This window comes from Vigna unguiculata, chromosome 6 (genome assembly GCF_004118075.2).
Source record: "Vigna unguiculata cultivar IT97K-499-35 chromosome 6, ASM411807v1, whole genome shotgun sequence".
NCBI classification, from domain to species: domain Eukaryota; kingdom Viridiplantae; phylum Streptophyta; class Magnoliopsida; order Fabales; family Fabaceae; genus Vigna; species Vigna unguiculata.
Genome location: NC_040284.1, coordinates 31,665,778 through 31,679,982, shown reverse-complemented (window position 1 = coordinate 31,679,982; position 14,205 = coordinate 31,665,778). Strand labels below are relative to the sequence as shown.

Sequence of the window (14,205 nt, the reverse complement as noted above, 5' to 3'; positions counted from 1 at the left end):
TTAAATTATGCATGATTTAAATTTTTAAAGAGTAATTAAGTTAAATATTGAGTAGGTAAATTATTAAGATATGGTTCAAGTAATAAATTAATTTAAGGAGTTTGAACCTGCCAACAAAACAAAATAAAATAATGTGATCTAACGTATCTGTTTAGCATGAAAAGAAAGGCAGATCAATAAAGATATGAAAATGATTCCGATGTGTGATTTCACGGAATAAAGTGAAGTGATCTTATCCCCAATAAAGATTAAAAAACTTATTTTTATCTTAAAAGTTTCAACAAAAGTTTGGAAGCCATGATAAAAATGTGTTCTTTACTTGCACCACTTACCAATGTGGAAAAATCAAGAGAAACCCATCATGGTAAGGAACAGCAGCACCAGAAACATGTTTGCAAACCATGCCCATGGTCGCATAAAAAAATACCATGATCTGCTTAAATTTCATCAGAAATTTGAATATTTAAGAAAAAATAAAATTGTTTATATATGGCGGACAAGTCTATGAGTTGATAGACATGAACTAGTACCGAGAGAATTAACCAGCAGATATAAAGGTACCCATAGAAATATGCATTAGAAATGTTTGTTTATTACTTTTAGAATGACTGAATTTAAGATTTAAAAGAACTCAAATGATCTTTTTATAGAACAAATATCGTTATAAAACCCTAACTTGCAATGAAAGTATTGGTACATTGAAAACTCATGTGAGCTCATAAGCAACTGATACTTGACTTTTAACAGAAAATAAAATAACAAATAATTTGACACAAAACGTAACTTATGTATCTAAACGATGTTGGTCAAAATGGTACAAGAATTGAGCTTTATATAAAGCAAAAATGGTAAATAAAAAACACACTAATCAATAAATTGAAGAATCCAACATTGAAAGATCTCTCTAATTTCAGATTTGGAAAATGGAATAAAATAAAATTGGTATATTCAGAAATCATGAACGTGTTCCATATTCTAGAGATGTTCAAGTGAGGATATAATAGTAGTGGCTCATGCTAAACATGTTAATCAGGCTCCTTTCTTCTTTTGGTCTTTTGTAGATTTGATCTCCTTCGTAAGCATTCTTGGCGCTATGGCCATGGCCATTAACTCTTGGAAAAGCAACTTACATGCGTAAGGGATGTAAACCTGTATGAACAATAGAAAGGCAAAGAATTCAGCACAAGGAAAACCTTGGACTTTGACTGTAGTAACAGATAAGATAATGATCATTCACCTGAACAATGTCCGTTTTGTTCTTGCACCCCCTGCACTCGAAAGAATTCTTCTTGAGATTTGCAATGGCTATCAACCCACAGCGCTCACACACATGGACCCTGTATGCATCACTTTGATCAAACAATCTCTCCTTTAGGAAATGAGCAGCTCCATGAGCAATCATGCAGTCTCGTTCCATCTCTCCAAATCGGAGACCTCCATCGCGTGAGCGTCCCTCAGCAGGTTGCCTTGTGAGGATCTGCACAGGACCACGTCCACGAGAATGGATCTTGTCATCAACCATATGCTTCAGTCTTTGGTAATATGTAGGACCAAGGAAAATCATTGCACTCAGACGTCTCCCTGTATGACCATTGTACATAGTCTCAAAACCACGCATTTGGTACCCACATTTGTGCAGAGCTTTGCTGATATTGTCCACCTGAGTTACAGTAGTAAAGATCAAATTTAAACATAGACAATATATATCAATCACATTTAGTACATAGTTAAATAGTGAATGACAAATTGCTTGATTCTGAGCAGAATGCTCTTCATGTATGACAGCTTACTCACAATACATACCACAAATAAAAAACACAGTCATAGTTATTATAGTGTAATGGATCGGTTACAAGATCAGATAGGAGCAACTGGAAGGAGCTTACTTATGAGAGCACTTCCAATTTCTAGCAAGTATTAATTATTAGACGAGAGAAAATTGGATGGAAGAATGCTACTTACAGTAACATCTGTAAAAGGAGTTGCATCTCCTTCCTTTCCCATGTGAGCGGCCACCTTACCCATGATACACTCAATAAGCTGACCAATTGTCATTCGGGATGGAATAGCATGTGGATTGACAATAATATCAGGGGTGATGCCTTCCACAGTCCAGGGCATGTCCTCTTGTGTATAAGTCATACCAACTGTCCCCTTCTGACCATGTCTACTACTGAATTTGTCACCAATCTGTGGTATGCGAACAGATCTCACTCTTACTTTCACAAATCTCAATCCATCAGCATTTGTAGTCAGCAGAACCTACAAAATAGGAAAAATATTATCATCCACCAATGAAAGAAAAGAAAACAAAAATCCACCAATAAAAAAAAATGCTCAAATCTCCGGATTTTGGCATAACAACTCCTTATTTTTCAGTAATTAAAATTTAAAACCTCCAATCGATAAGCATTCACACAACTCAACATGTAGCACACTAAATTATATGGATACGATAAACATACTTGATCAACCATTCCAGTTTCACTGTGACGTAAGCTTATGCTGTGATCACGCCTCGTGTAACGTAAAGCCTGCCCCTGTGCCTCTTCCTGAGATATTGGGGTGGTTTTTCCAATAATAACATCCTCACCAGATACTCGTGTGCCCTGTTTCGTAACAATAAATTAGTTCTTGTTCAATATCTTGGGGACAGGCAACAAAGCATAAACTTAGATATGCTTACTGGTGGTGCAAGACCATCATCATCCAGCTTATCATAAGAACCATGTCTCATGCCCTGCGAAATGAAACTTGGTAAGAAACCACAAAAACAACCAATATTTTTTGTCAAATAAAAACTGCAAAACGAGAAGGAATCATTCTCCACCAAAGCAAAATTTCTAACCATGGTGCTAGTTCTATCTGGTCGGCCAAAGTCTTCTTTGACTAGGGTTCCCATCTTCTTCTCTTCATCTCTATAAAAGTGAGGAATGCAGCGTATCATAAAAACCAGAAACACATAAATGGAAAAAATGTCTAAATTATGGGCAGCAAACATACCTATATGATCGGAAAAAAAGAGATCGAAAGAATCCACGGTCTATTGATGATTGGTTCATGATGACAGAATCTTCTTGATTGTAACCAGAATAACAGGAAATTGCCACAATGGCATTCTAATACACAAGGGATAAATATGTTAGAATGTTTTAATTATCCACAAAATGATAGAAGATATAAATAAAGAAGCAAGAATTTACAATTCCAGCAGGGAGTTGGCGGAAATGAAGATGTTCCATCGCTCTTGTAGTGACCAGTGGCTTTTGTGGATAATATAAAACATAGGCCAAGGTATCCTACATAATGGAGAAAAAACCATAAAGTCAAATCCAGTGTCAAGACAAATACACAAACAGAAAAGCAAGCACACTTTAATAACAAAAAAGCAAACATTAATAACAGAAGTACCATTCGAAACTGGTAGTTGGTAACATATATCCCCATTGCTTGTTTTCCCATTGCAGACTGATAAGTATTACGTGGGGACTGATTACACCAACCAAAGGTAAGTGAGATGAATAGGGTCTATTAATCAGAATGAGTACAAAAAAGCAAGACCACCATATTTACCTGATTGTGATCGGGAAATGGTATGATAGAGGCACACACACCCAAAATCAGAGATGGGTGGATTTCACAATGAGTGTATGTATCAGAATATGCCTCTTCTGGGTTGAGCCTAGCTTGAACAAGATCCTGTAACATTTATTCAAGAATCAATTTCCGTTGCTTTATAACCTTTTATTTTCATTAAGGTATATAAAGGGTATACTTTTCAAAACAAGAATTATAGTACTAACATTAATTGTCATGGAAATCATTGTAGTCTCTTCTTCTTCTGTGTCAATATATTCTATAAAGCCCTTGGACACTAGGTCATGCCATCCACCATCTTCAGGGGATTCCTGAACCAATTGAAGAGCAAATTAAGCAATTACTTAAAGAATACCAGCTCCTAAGAGAAACTATAGTTACTACTGGCTCACCCTCTGTTGTAAAGCATGAATATCCCTCTTCTTTATGAGAAGCCTTTGCTTATCCACAATGAATAAAGGACGACTGCAGCGACCATAATCAGTATATATTCGCAATTCTTTAAGACGAATATCTCTGACAACCCCAACTTCAGTATTAACATCAACCTGCATCACATGAAGAGCCCATCAGGCATTGAAACTGCACCATAATCAAAACAACATTACAACATCTAACCAACTTGAACCAATCAAATCCCAAAAGATAATAAACAATGACTATTAAGATGGCTCTATAATGAGGTTATCAAGAAAGCATATATTTGAAAATTGACCCATCCTATGGTCTCCAAAATCAAATAATATGAATAACCTTAAACATGTGTGGGATTTCATAACAAGCAGCCAGATCTGGTGTTGTTAGTAATAAATTGCAGTGCCTCAATTATAGTAAAATGGAAAATAATGCTTCTGGATTTTCATATCAACAACCATCATCATTTATCTCATCTGTCAAGTGATTCATCCCTATATGAGAGATATCTACCATTTGCCATTTACTGACAGATTCATTCAAACAATAAAAAGAATTGGTTCTCAAACAAAATCAAAAAGCAAAATGATAGTTACCCGACGTCTCAACTTCCTCAAAGTTCTCACCAACATATCAGGGTCACGATGGATACCCATCCAGCAACCATTTACAAAAATCTTAGTAGCTTGGGGAATCACAGCAGGAGAAATTTCCTATGTGGAAAGAAAATGAACACAAACTTAAAGATGGATATCATATAGGGAAACAAGATAACTTAAGAGGAAAGTCATTAACCTCAAAATTCTCAGTGCCCCATTCTTCCAAAAACTCCAGAATAGGATATGCTGCTGAACCAACTGTTATGTAGACCATCAATGCCAGATTCTTCACAAGTCCACAAGCCTATATAAGCCCAATCACACTCATAAGTACCATAGAGAAAGACGAGTTCTTAACAACAAGTACTAATAGCAGAGTGCTTGGAAAGCAAAATACACACTTGTCCTTCAGGTGTTTCTGCTGGACACATCATTCCCCATTGAGAATTATGCAGCTGTCTTGGTTTAGCTAACTTCCCTGGAATAAAATGGGGAAGGAAGAAAACGTTAAAAATTACAACTTAGACAAATAAACAATATTGCAACATTGCATAACCTGAGTGAATATAAATAAATAACTGAGAATACATCACCATATTGCCTTAAAGATATTAACTTATGCAAGCAATGTACAAGTGGGTAGGGTAAGATTGAAGAATGGATAATGCTTGAATAGCCATGGAATTTTACCTTCACGTCCTATTGGGGAATTTAGTCTTCGCAAGTGAGATAAAGTTGACGCAAAAGTTAAACGATTCAGCACCTGAAGCACAATATCAAAATGATCTGCCACATTTCTTCTATGGAAGATATAGCAAAAAGTTTTTACTTCAATCATAATACAATAATTTATATTCATACCTGTGAAACTCCCGCTCTGGTCCCTGCCGCATTTGCTTGTCCCCAATTACCAGTAGCTAGTGAGTATTTAAGTCCACTTGTGATGGTTTTTGCTTTGATAGCAAATTGTAGATTAACATCTTTCCCATTATCAACACACTACACATTCACAGGGTACAAGGATTTAGCCAACGCAAAATGAATGCGGCAATAGATGTAACTTGAAGTCGGCACAAACCTTCTGTACATATCCCCTGACATCTCTCGTTAGCTTTCTGAATAACTGCATCACAAGTTACAGTAGCCTGTAATTGACTAATTAGAAAGTTACTAACTACGTAAAAGGACATACTAAATTAGGTAATCTAAACTAATAATAAAGGGGATATGTATCCATGTACACATCTTTTGGACAAGTTTATTATGGTAGTTATTTACATCTCTTCACCAATTTTCACTTGTAATTAAAAAAAAAACACACACAACTACAAAGGCAAGGCAACAAATGCCTCTTTAGAATCAATTATATAAATGTTTAGAGATACAAACCATTCTAAAAAGACCCCCAAGTAGAGGGCCAGCCAGATCCAGCCTTTTGTTGCCGTAATGATCCCTATCATCCTCAGCCCTCCGCCCAAGTGCACAAAGAAGTAGCCGGTGAATGATATAACTGTGGGACAATGATAATATAATAATTACTTACTAAGTCATCAGCAAGAAAACGTAGGATCTAAAAAAAGTAAACTAACCCAAAATAGTATGCTTTCTTGGTCTCACAATACTCTCCAACACCCACATGAGGGAGCATCTCCTTTTGGAGGATCTCCTTAGCATACCTGCAGATTATGATATAAGTGTAACCCTAACTCAATAAAGGTTGAACACAGATCATCCTCATGTTCTATAGAAATCTAATTCAACTCACTTAATTCTCTTTTCCTTGGTTACACCAACAGTTGCACCTCTTTTCCCAATGTAGTCAAGTGCAACCTGCAGTTGAGATTGAGTTAAATCTAAGTGCATAGAGTATAATTAACAAACTTATCGATTGACACCATATGTCACTAATAACAAAAGTTTGAAATATCTGAAATTAAAAAGAAATAAACATTCTACTGCAAAATAGATGAAAGAATATGAAATTGAGTACAGTAAGACAAAAAATAATGTAATATATATATATAAGGGAGAAATTTATGGTAGAATATGGAAACAGAAGGCTCCACCAAATTGGATGACAAAAAGTGAAAAAGAAGAAAAGCCGTATAATTTGAGCCTGAGCAAGTAAACAAGTCAGACTCTGAAATGGGCTGGGAGATAGTAAAAATCTCATAAAAAATATTATAAATTCCAGGATCACGGTGGCTGCAAGCATGTAATATACAAAATTAGCATAACCTACTTGTTGATTTTGAATAACAAACGCTTCTTCTAGGGAAGGACGAAGCAACTCCATCATTTGAGTATCTGAGAAATCGTAGCATATATGTTCAAGTATATCTTTGTCAGCAACAAACCCCAACGCTCGAAACACAATAATGATGGGAATTTCAGTTCGAATATAAGGAAGTGTGGCACGTATATATTGTCCTGAAGAACCCTGAAGGAGGAAATCATAAACTTAGACATTGCATGCAACATATAACCATGAAAAACAACTTGCCCCAAGGAAAGCCACGTTTCAGAATTAGCATTTTACCCCTTTGGAACTAGTCCGAGAGAGCATGCGCACAAACATAGTACTGGGCGGTCTGTTCTGAGACTCGGCCATTGATCTAACTTCAGCCACATAGGCATACTTGTTGGGCTGCCTCTTCTTGAAAACATAGACATGGTTGGTGCTCATCTTCTCCTGAGCAATCAGAACCTTCTCACTCCCATTAATAATGAAATACCCGCCTTGATCATATGGACACTCTCCAAGTTCAGTCAAATCCTTCTCCGAATTCTGGTACAACGTGCAATAACTAGACCGAAGCATTATAGGAACCTACAAATAACAGCAATAAAAAAACAAGAGCGATCACTAATTAGTCATTGGGTTTAAGAATCGATAACAAAATTAAACTTAGCCTTATCAAGAACAATCAAGAGACACACCTTGCCAATGAAAACTTTAGTGAAATCTTGAGTCTCGGTGACTTCTTCACCATCGTGCCCCTTCTTGATGACCCTTTTGGAGACATCAACATACAAAGGAGCTGAATAGGTGAGGTTCCTTAACCTAGCAGCCTTGGGAAACAACGTAGCGGTTTCTCCATCAGACTCCGTCATCATGGGCTTACTCAAGTAAATCTGGCCGAAGCTGATTCTGTAAATAGTCTGCGAAAAACGCAACCAACTCGTTAACCTAAAAACAGTACAGAGTATAAGAGAGAACAACAGTAGGAAGGTAAAACAGAACTAAAGGTACCTCGGCGAAATCAGATTGGTGACCGGGATTATGCTGCGACTCGGGTCGAATTTCTATGTCGGCGGATTCGTCGACGATTTCCTGCATAGTGTTTTGGATGAACTCGTCGAAGGAATCGAGTTGCTGACGAACGAGGCCTTTCTCTTCGAAATAGGCGGAGATGACAGCCCACGCATCCTCTTGCGTGATATCGTCTTCGTCGTCGTCTTCCTCCATCATTTGCTGATCGTACTCTTGTTCCTCTTCCAAATCCATGTTTCTTCTCTGTCACTCACTCTCCAAAGATTAACGTTTAATTAAGCTTTTGAAGTTTCGTTTTTTTCGTTGGAATCAAAGAGAATGAAAGAAGCGGAGAGTGAAAGCCCTAGCTGAGGGGATTTGGGTTGAACAAATGAGAAAAAGGGTAGGGTGTGGTCTTATATAAGGGAGAGGAGCGGCTAAAAGATTTTTTTTTTTTTTTTAAATAAAATTACTTAAAAATAACTTTTAAAATGTACTCAAATACAAAATTAATTTTAAAATGTAATTCAAATAAATCATAACAAAATTATCTAAACAAATTCAGTTCTTCTAAAAAAAATAAATTCAAATAAGTTTTATATTATAGTAAAAGTCTAGTAATACCATGTCCAACACCACTTCAATCCAACCCATGAATGACACTGGTTGCACATGTAGCATATTATTAGATTATTGTGGACCTATTTTTTTTAAAATAAAATTTATATCATCAAACACAAAAAAGAGAATTCAGAACAAAAAAAAATTTAACATATTTAAAAGACATGTCTCTAAAAGTATAGATGTAAAAACGAGTAACCCGATCTGACCCGGCTTAACTTACAACGGGTTGATGATTTAGTGAGTCAATCCAACCTGACTATTTTTTAGCGAGTCAAACAAAATTTGAATCCGACCTGACCCACCACGGATTGACGGGTTAAACGAGTTGGCTCACGGGTTCATTTAATTAAAAAAACACTTGTGTAAAGATACAAATTATTTATGTGTAAAGCTCAACTTAATAAAAAACACTTGTGTTACCCTTTTGTTTGCGTATTAAAATTTGTAAAAAAAATTCAATTCAATCCGGCTCAAATTCGTAATGAACTGGATTGGCTCGTGTGTTCCAATCCATTTTGACAGTTCTATCTGAAACGCATATGGGCCGGAAATTGATGGGCTGAGTCCAAAGATAGTGCATTTAAGCCGAGTCTTAGTTTTTACTTCCTGCACTCCTACAGTTTCTTCATGCACCTCTAAATTTTCAAAATGGTTGGCTGAATTCAATTCTATGTTTAGGAAATTTTATGAAATAAGTTTTTCGGAAATTTTAAAATGAGATTTCCTGTCACGACGATGAAAGATGGTTTAATATTTTTCTCTTACTGTGGGAGTACAATTAGTAATTGTTGGGGGTGGATTAAGCAATAACCAAGCCGAATCCTTTAACACATTGAATTGAAGGAGTATAGGAGGAGAATAGAGTGGAACTGCATGATTTATTTACAATAGTATCTCCACTAAAGAAAATCACAACCACAACCTCAAACTCCTACTCACACTATATAGCGTTCCCTGCTTTGTGTTGTGTCAGTTAAGGGAAAATGGGCGCTTCAGGGATTATCTTCTTGACCACACATTTGTGCTCACCTTCCAATTCTATTTCCTTCCTTAGCCCATGTCCACGGCCACTTCTCCCTCAACTTCGGACTTCGTCACGTGCTCTTCCTCTTACCCGAATTCGCTCCTCAGTTTCATCTTCTTCTGCTACTACTACCACTACTTCAGAGCTTACCCCAGGTGAAGGAATTATGAGTTTTCAACTTCTTATAATGTGTCCACGTACTAATACATCAAAACCCACCAAACAGAATGGCGGGTCTTTGCCAAGTTTTATACTTGCTAATGTATAACGGGTTCAGTTCAGTTTTGCCTCTTTTTGTGTAATTGGGTGTTTCTCACATTTCTATTATATGATAGGACGCGGTTAGGAAGAGGAAGAGGGGCGTTCGCTTAGTTATTCTCTCTGTATTTCTACAAGTTCGGTTTGATGTGCCTATAACTCAATGGCTCATGCCATCTTGAGAATCTTAGCAGTGTGAGGCATAAGAGGGTGAAGGAGAGGCACGGGGAACTATTACGAGGGGAATGTGCAGAATGATTATGTTATTAGTTTGTAGTCTTACCACCCAAATGTTAGAATATTTAACTAACTTTATGTTCATTAAGAAAGTAAGTTAATGACATTTAATCTATTAATTATTTAAAAAAATAAACCTTTCTTCTAAATTATCCTTCCTTGGAACTTGGTATCAAGAGTAAAAAAAATTCTAGATTTAACTTTCAATAACTCTCTTGGATATCAAGTGTGTGGCTAAAATATCCCCAGAAAGCTTTCTAGACATTTACTCCAACTTGATTAGAGTTGATTTTCTGCTGCCTTCGTGCAGATAAACTTCCGACAATTGATTCTTCTGTAACTGGTGGTGCATATGATTTCGAAAAAGCAACAACATCACTAACGAATGAGTTAATCTCTTCACCAAAGAAAGTGATTCTTTTAAGGCACGGTCTTAGCACTTGGAATGCAGAAAGTAGGATTCAGGTTCGCATTCTACTTTTAATTCATTTGCTTTTGAGGTTTGGGTGAATGGTGGGCTTGGTTTGTAAATGCATGGGTGATTATTCTCTCTTTTATGTTCTCATTCTGAAATGCCTTGTTGGTCATTAAACTGGTGCTGAGAGCTCCTTGTTTCATAGGACTGAAGTTTTTGTTTGTTGTTTAGATGTTTGCATTCAACATCATTTATTGCATCTGCTATCCACTGTCATTAAATTGATTATATGTGCTCAGGGAAGCTCAGATTTGTCTGTATTAACTGAAGTTGGAAAAGAGCAAGCAGAAAGGTGCAAGAAAGCCTTGGAAAATATATACTTTGACCAGTGTTTTGCAAGTCCAATCTCTCGTGCCAAGGTTGGCGCCAGTAAAATTTTAATGTTGCTGGCTAATACCGCTCATCATTTTATTAAAATGGTTTGGGTTGTTTGATGTAGCAAACTGCTGAAATTGTATGGCGAGGCAGGGAAAAGCCATTGGTTTATCTTGATTCTCTCCGAGAGATACCTCTATATCACCTTGAAGGCATGACAAATGGTGAGACTGCCTCGGCTCAACTTGAAAATTCTAATAAAGTATCTTTTAATATTTTGTGGATCTAATTATATATTATAGGGACATGGATTTGGCATGTCTAAAGCAATGAGAAAGTAAAAATATTGGTATATCTATCCTTGATCTAAATTGAAGTCCTACATAAACTTAAGCCACTTTAAATCAAAAGTGGATGCACCTTTACTATTCATTTTACACATTTCAATTTAAAGGAGTAAAATCTATATTTCACATTGCATTTCTCATATCAACGTTGACTGTTTAGAACTTGAGATGCTTCAGTTGATCACTATAATTATTATTTGCTGTTAATTTTTGTTTCTTTCTATAGGAAAAATAACTTTGCACTTGTCAAAGTTAATGCTACCGAGTTTTGAAATTGTTTTTATTTTACATCATGTTTCTATTTGTATCTTTCCCACCATTCTTTATAATTAAACTAAATCAGTATGTTCCTCATTTGGAGGCAGTGGATGCTAAGCGAATATATCCCAAAGAGTATACAATTTGGAGAGAAGATCCAGCCAATTTCGTCATGAATGGTAGATATCCTGCACGAGATCTCTGGATAACTGCGAGAGATTGTTGGAAGGAAATGTTGTTGTCGCCTGTAAGATTTCTTTGCAGCTGATATATAGTTTGGCTAGTAATGATTTGGAAGTGAAGTACAATATTTATCTTATTCCTCAGGGTGAAAGTTTTCTGGTTGTGACTCACAAATCTATATTGAGGGCATTAATCTGCACTGCTTTAGGCCTTACCCCAGAGAGGTAATGTTGGCTATGCAATTAAATATTTAAACTGATTTTGGACCCATTTAGTAAAAAATGTACTTTGATTCTAATTTAGTTCCATTAACATGCATTGTTACTAGTTATTAACCAATAAAAAAAAATCTTCAGTATGACTTTTACATAACTATTATAAAAGTCAACAAACTTACTATACATAACAATGGTCAGTGATTTGATGGCAATATAAAAATCTATTCACTGTCAATACTGTGTTGACATTAATTCTCAGCCATGTATAGCTTGCTTGATATGTCAAGGGTTGATTATGAAATATAAAAAAGTACTCATGATTTTGATTTTACCGGCTATTCTTCTAGTTAAGCTTTCTGTTTTGATGACTTTCGTTAGGCTTGATGAGTTCATTGGTAATTTTATTATGGTATTGTTGTTGGCCACAATATACATAGAACTCATATTTTCATTCACACACTCTAATCATCATCCTCCAAAAGAGGACCTGTGCAAAATGCAGTTTATCAGTAAACATTGTCAAACATTGTGCTTCATCTGTTAACTGTGACACATACATCAGGTTGCATTTGAACTTTGGCACACATAAGACATTTTGAGGTTCAAACCCTTCATCAAGTTGTATTATACATTCTTTTTTTGCAAACACTATTTTTCCACCGGGGCAATACCAGTCTTGTATAACTTTCTTTTCAGACAAGTTTTCCAATCTCCCTGTCATATACATTCCATCAACCACAAGCTTTCTTACCAGTCATTTTATTAGTCTTGCTTTCGTCGTGTGATTTTACCATGGTCATCAACGTTTGTCATTGCTCCATGCTCTATCCTGGTGTCTCATGTGTCCCTTCTTTCATGCTGGGGTATTGCAGTTTCCTTCAAAAACTTGAGTCACATTAAGGTGTGCTACTCTTTATTTGCATTTTGTCCAGGTGTTCTTGTCTTGGTTCATTGCTTCCTGCTTTAGTTCACGGGCATGACTGTTGGTGTTTGATAAAACACAACTGAGAGAAAGTTAGAAAAGAAATACTTTATTGAAAGTATGAGAATGAGAGTTTTTTGCATCTTTACAAAAGAGAGGTATTGAAATTTAGAAATATTCAACCCATAAAAAAAGGAAAACAGAAGCAACATAAAACAGAAAATCATAAATGTAATAGGCGATAAAAGATATTAACCATACCTTAGAAAATATTAACATTGCTCATAATGTTCAGGTTTCGTTCAATTGATATCAACAATGGCGGATTATGTGTCTTCAACTTCAATGTCAGAGGAGAAGCTATGCTTAAGGGTTTAAATATGACAGCTCACATGTACAGTGATCATGTCTATCCTGGTTAGTTCAACCTACATGCGAAAACAACACTTGCCATTTTTATCGGTAACTGGAATGTACCATGGAACAACAACAGTGAAGATCTGATGTGGAATTTTTAGTTTTAATTATCTGAAATTCCGAATCTTTGGCAAGTGGGTGGATCCAACCAGAAAGCAGGTTGATTTTATAGTAGGGGGTTTGAATTTTCACACAGCCCTCTCTCCCTTTGATATATAGACATATAGGAATGGAACTTGAAGTATAATTTGAGAAAACTAATTACGCGATTTCCAACCTTCGTTGTATGTATGGAGTCTATTCAATCTCCTCATTTTTCAATAAATATTATCTGATGTCACGATGTGCAAATCTAGGGAACTCATCATTTTTTACGAGGAGTACTGTTTAATGCTCTATAATATATTTTGCATGAAGATTTATGTTTTGGGTTGTATAAAGATATCTTGTATGGGGATCAGAATGAATGTTGAACTGCAAGCAATGTTTGTGTTGCAGTAGGGTTAATAATGAAGATTTATTGATGGGGGTGATATTTGCAATGATTGAATTTCTGCAATTGATTTGAAGCTATTTTTTTATAACATCTGGTGGCGGAATAAGAATAAACATGGGTGGTGATGTTAATTAATTTTGGCGTGCGGATAAGGTAAAATGAGCAGACACAGCCGTTTTAGATTGAATTAATGTGTATGTGGGGGACTACATACATCATATGGTTGCATACGCAGCTGTAATGTTTGTTATTCAATCAAACGGTATTCAATGTGTGCAACTTTAAATTGGAGCATGTGGGCCAACTCAAGATAACGTTTCTTAGTATCTTATTTGCATTATGCGCATTACCAGAATGAGACAAGAGCAACTTTGGCCCTAGGAATGGAACACCATCATTGTTTGGTTTTTATGCCCTAATCGTAAGAGCTTGGATTTATTCTATAAGAGTAAATATAGTTACAAGTTTAGTAACTTCTAAGATAGTTGCTAATTTATAATTGGCGATTGCATTTTTTTTTAAAGTCTTATTAATAGTGTGTGATATGGCATGCAAAGTTTTTTCAAAT

At 35.9% G+C, this 14,205-nt stretch overlaps 2 protein-coding genes across 2 annotated transcripts; one reads left to right on the top strand and one right to left on the bottom strand.

The window, feature by feature from the left end:
- Positions 1-738: 738 nt before the first annotated feature.
- LOC114187501 (DNA-directed RNA polymerase II subunit RPB2) lies at positions 739-8,249 on the bottom strand. The gene is made up of 25 exons (XM_028075764.1): positions 7,864-8,249; positions 7,551-7,772; positions 7,150-7,440; positions 6,853-7,050; positions 6,376-6,440; positions 6,200-6,286; positions 6,000-6,120; positions 5,689-5,733; positions 5,472-5,609; positions 5,301-5,373; positions 5,012-5,088; positions 4,807-4,914; positions 4,608-4,724; positions 3,990-4,145; positions 3,804-3,908; positions 3,574-3,699; positions 3,412-3,489; positions 3,204-3,299; positions 3,004-3,119; positions 2,849-2,918; positions 2,687-2,740; positions 2,466-2,609; positions 1,963-2,262; positions 1,238-1,660; positions 739-1,149 (listed from the first exon to the last, which is right to left on the bottom strand). The coding sequence occupies exons 1-25, from the start codon at positions 8,116-8,118 to the stop codon at positions 1,030-1,032; spliced, it is 3,585 nt and encodes a 1,194-aa protein (XP_027931565.1). The 5' UTR covers positions 8,119-8,249; the 3' UTR covers positions 739-1,029.
- A 1,142-nt stretch (positions 8,250-9,391) lies between these two features.
- LOC114187431 (probable 2-carboxy-D-arabinitol-1-phosphatase) lies at positions 9,392-13,537 on the top strand. The gene is made up of 7 exons (XM_028075691.1): positions 9,392-9,666; positions 10,317-10,471; positions 10,721-10,840; positions 10,921-11,020; positions 11,509-11,648; positions 11,729-11,808; positions 13,020-13,537. The coding sequence occupies exons 1-7, from the start codon at positions 9,471-9,473 to the stop codon at positions 13,144-13,146; spliced, it is 918 nt and encodes a 305-aa protein (XP_027931492.1). The 5' UTR covers positions 9,392-9,470; the 3' UTR covers positions 13,147-13,537.
- The last annotated feature ends 668 nt before the right edge of the window (positions 13,538-14,205 follow it).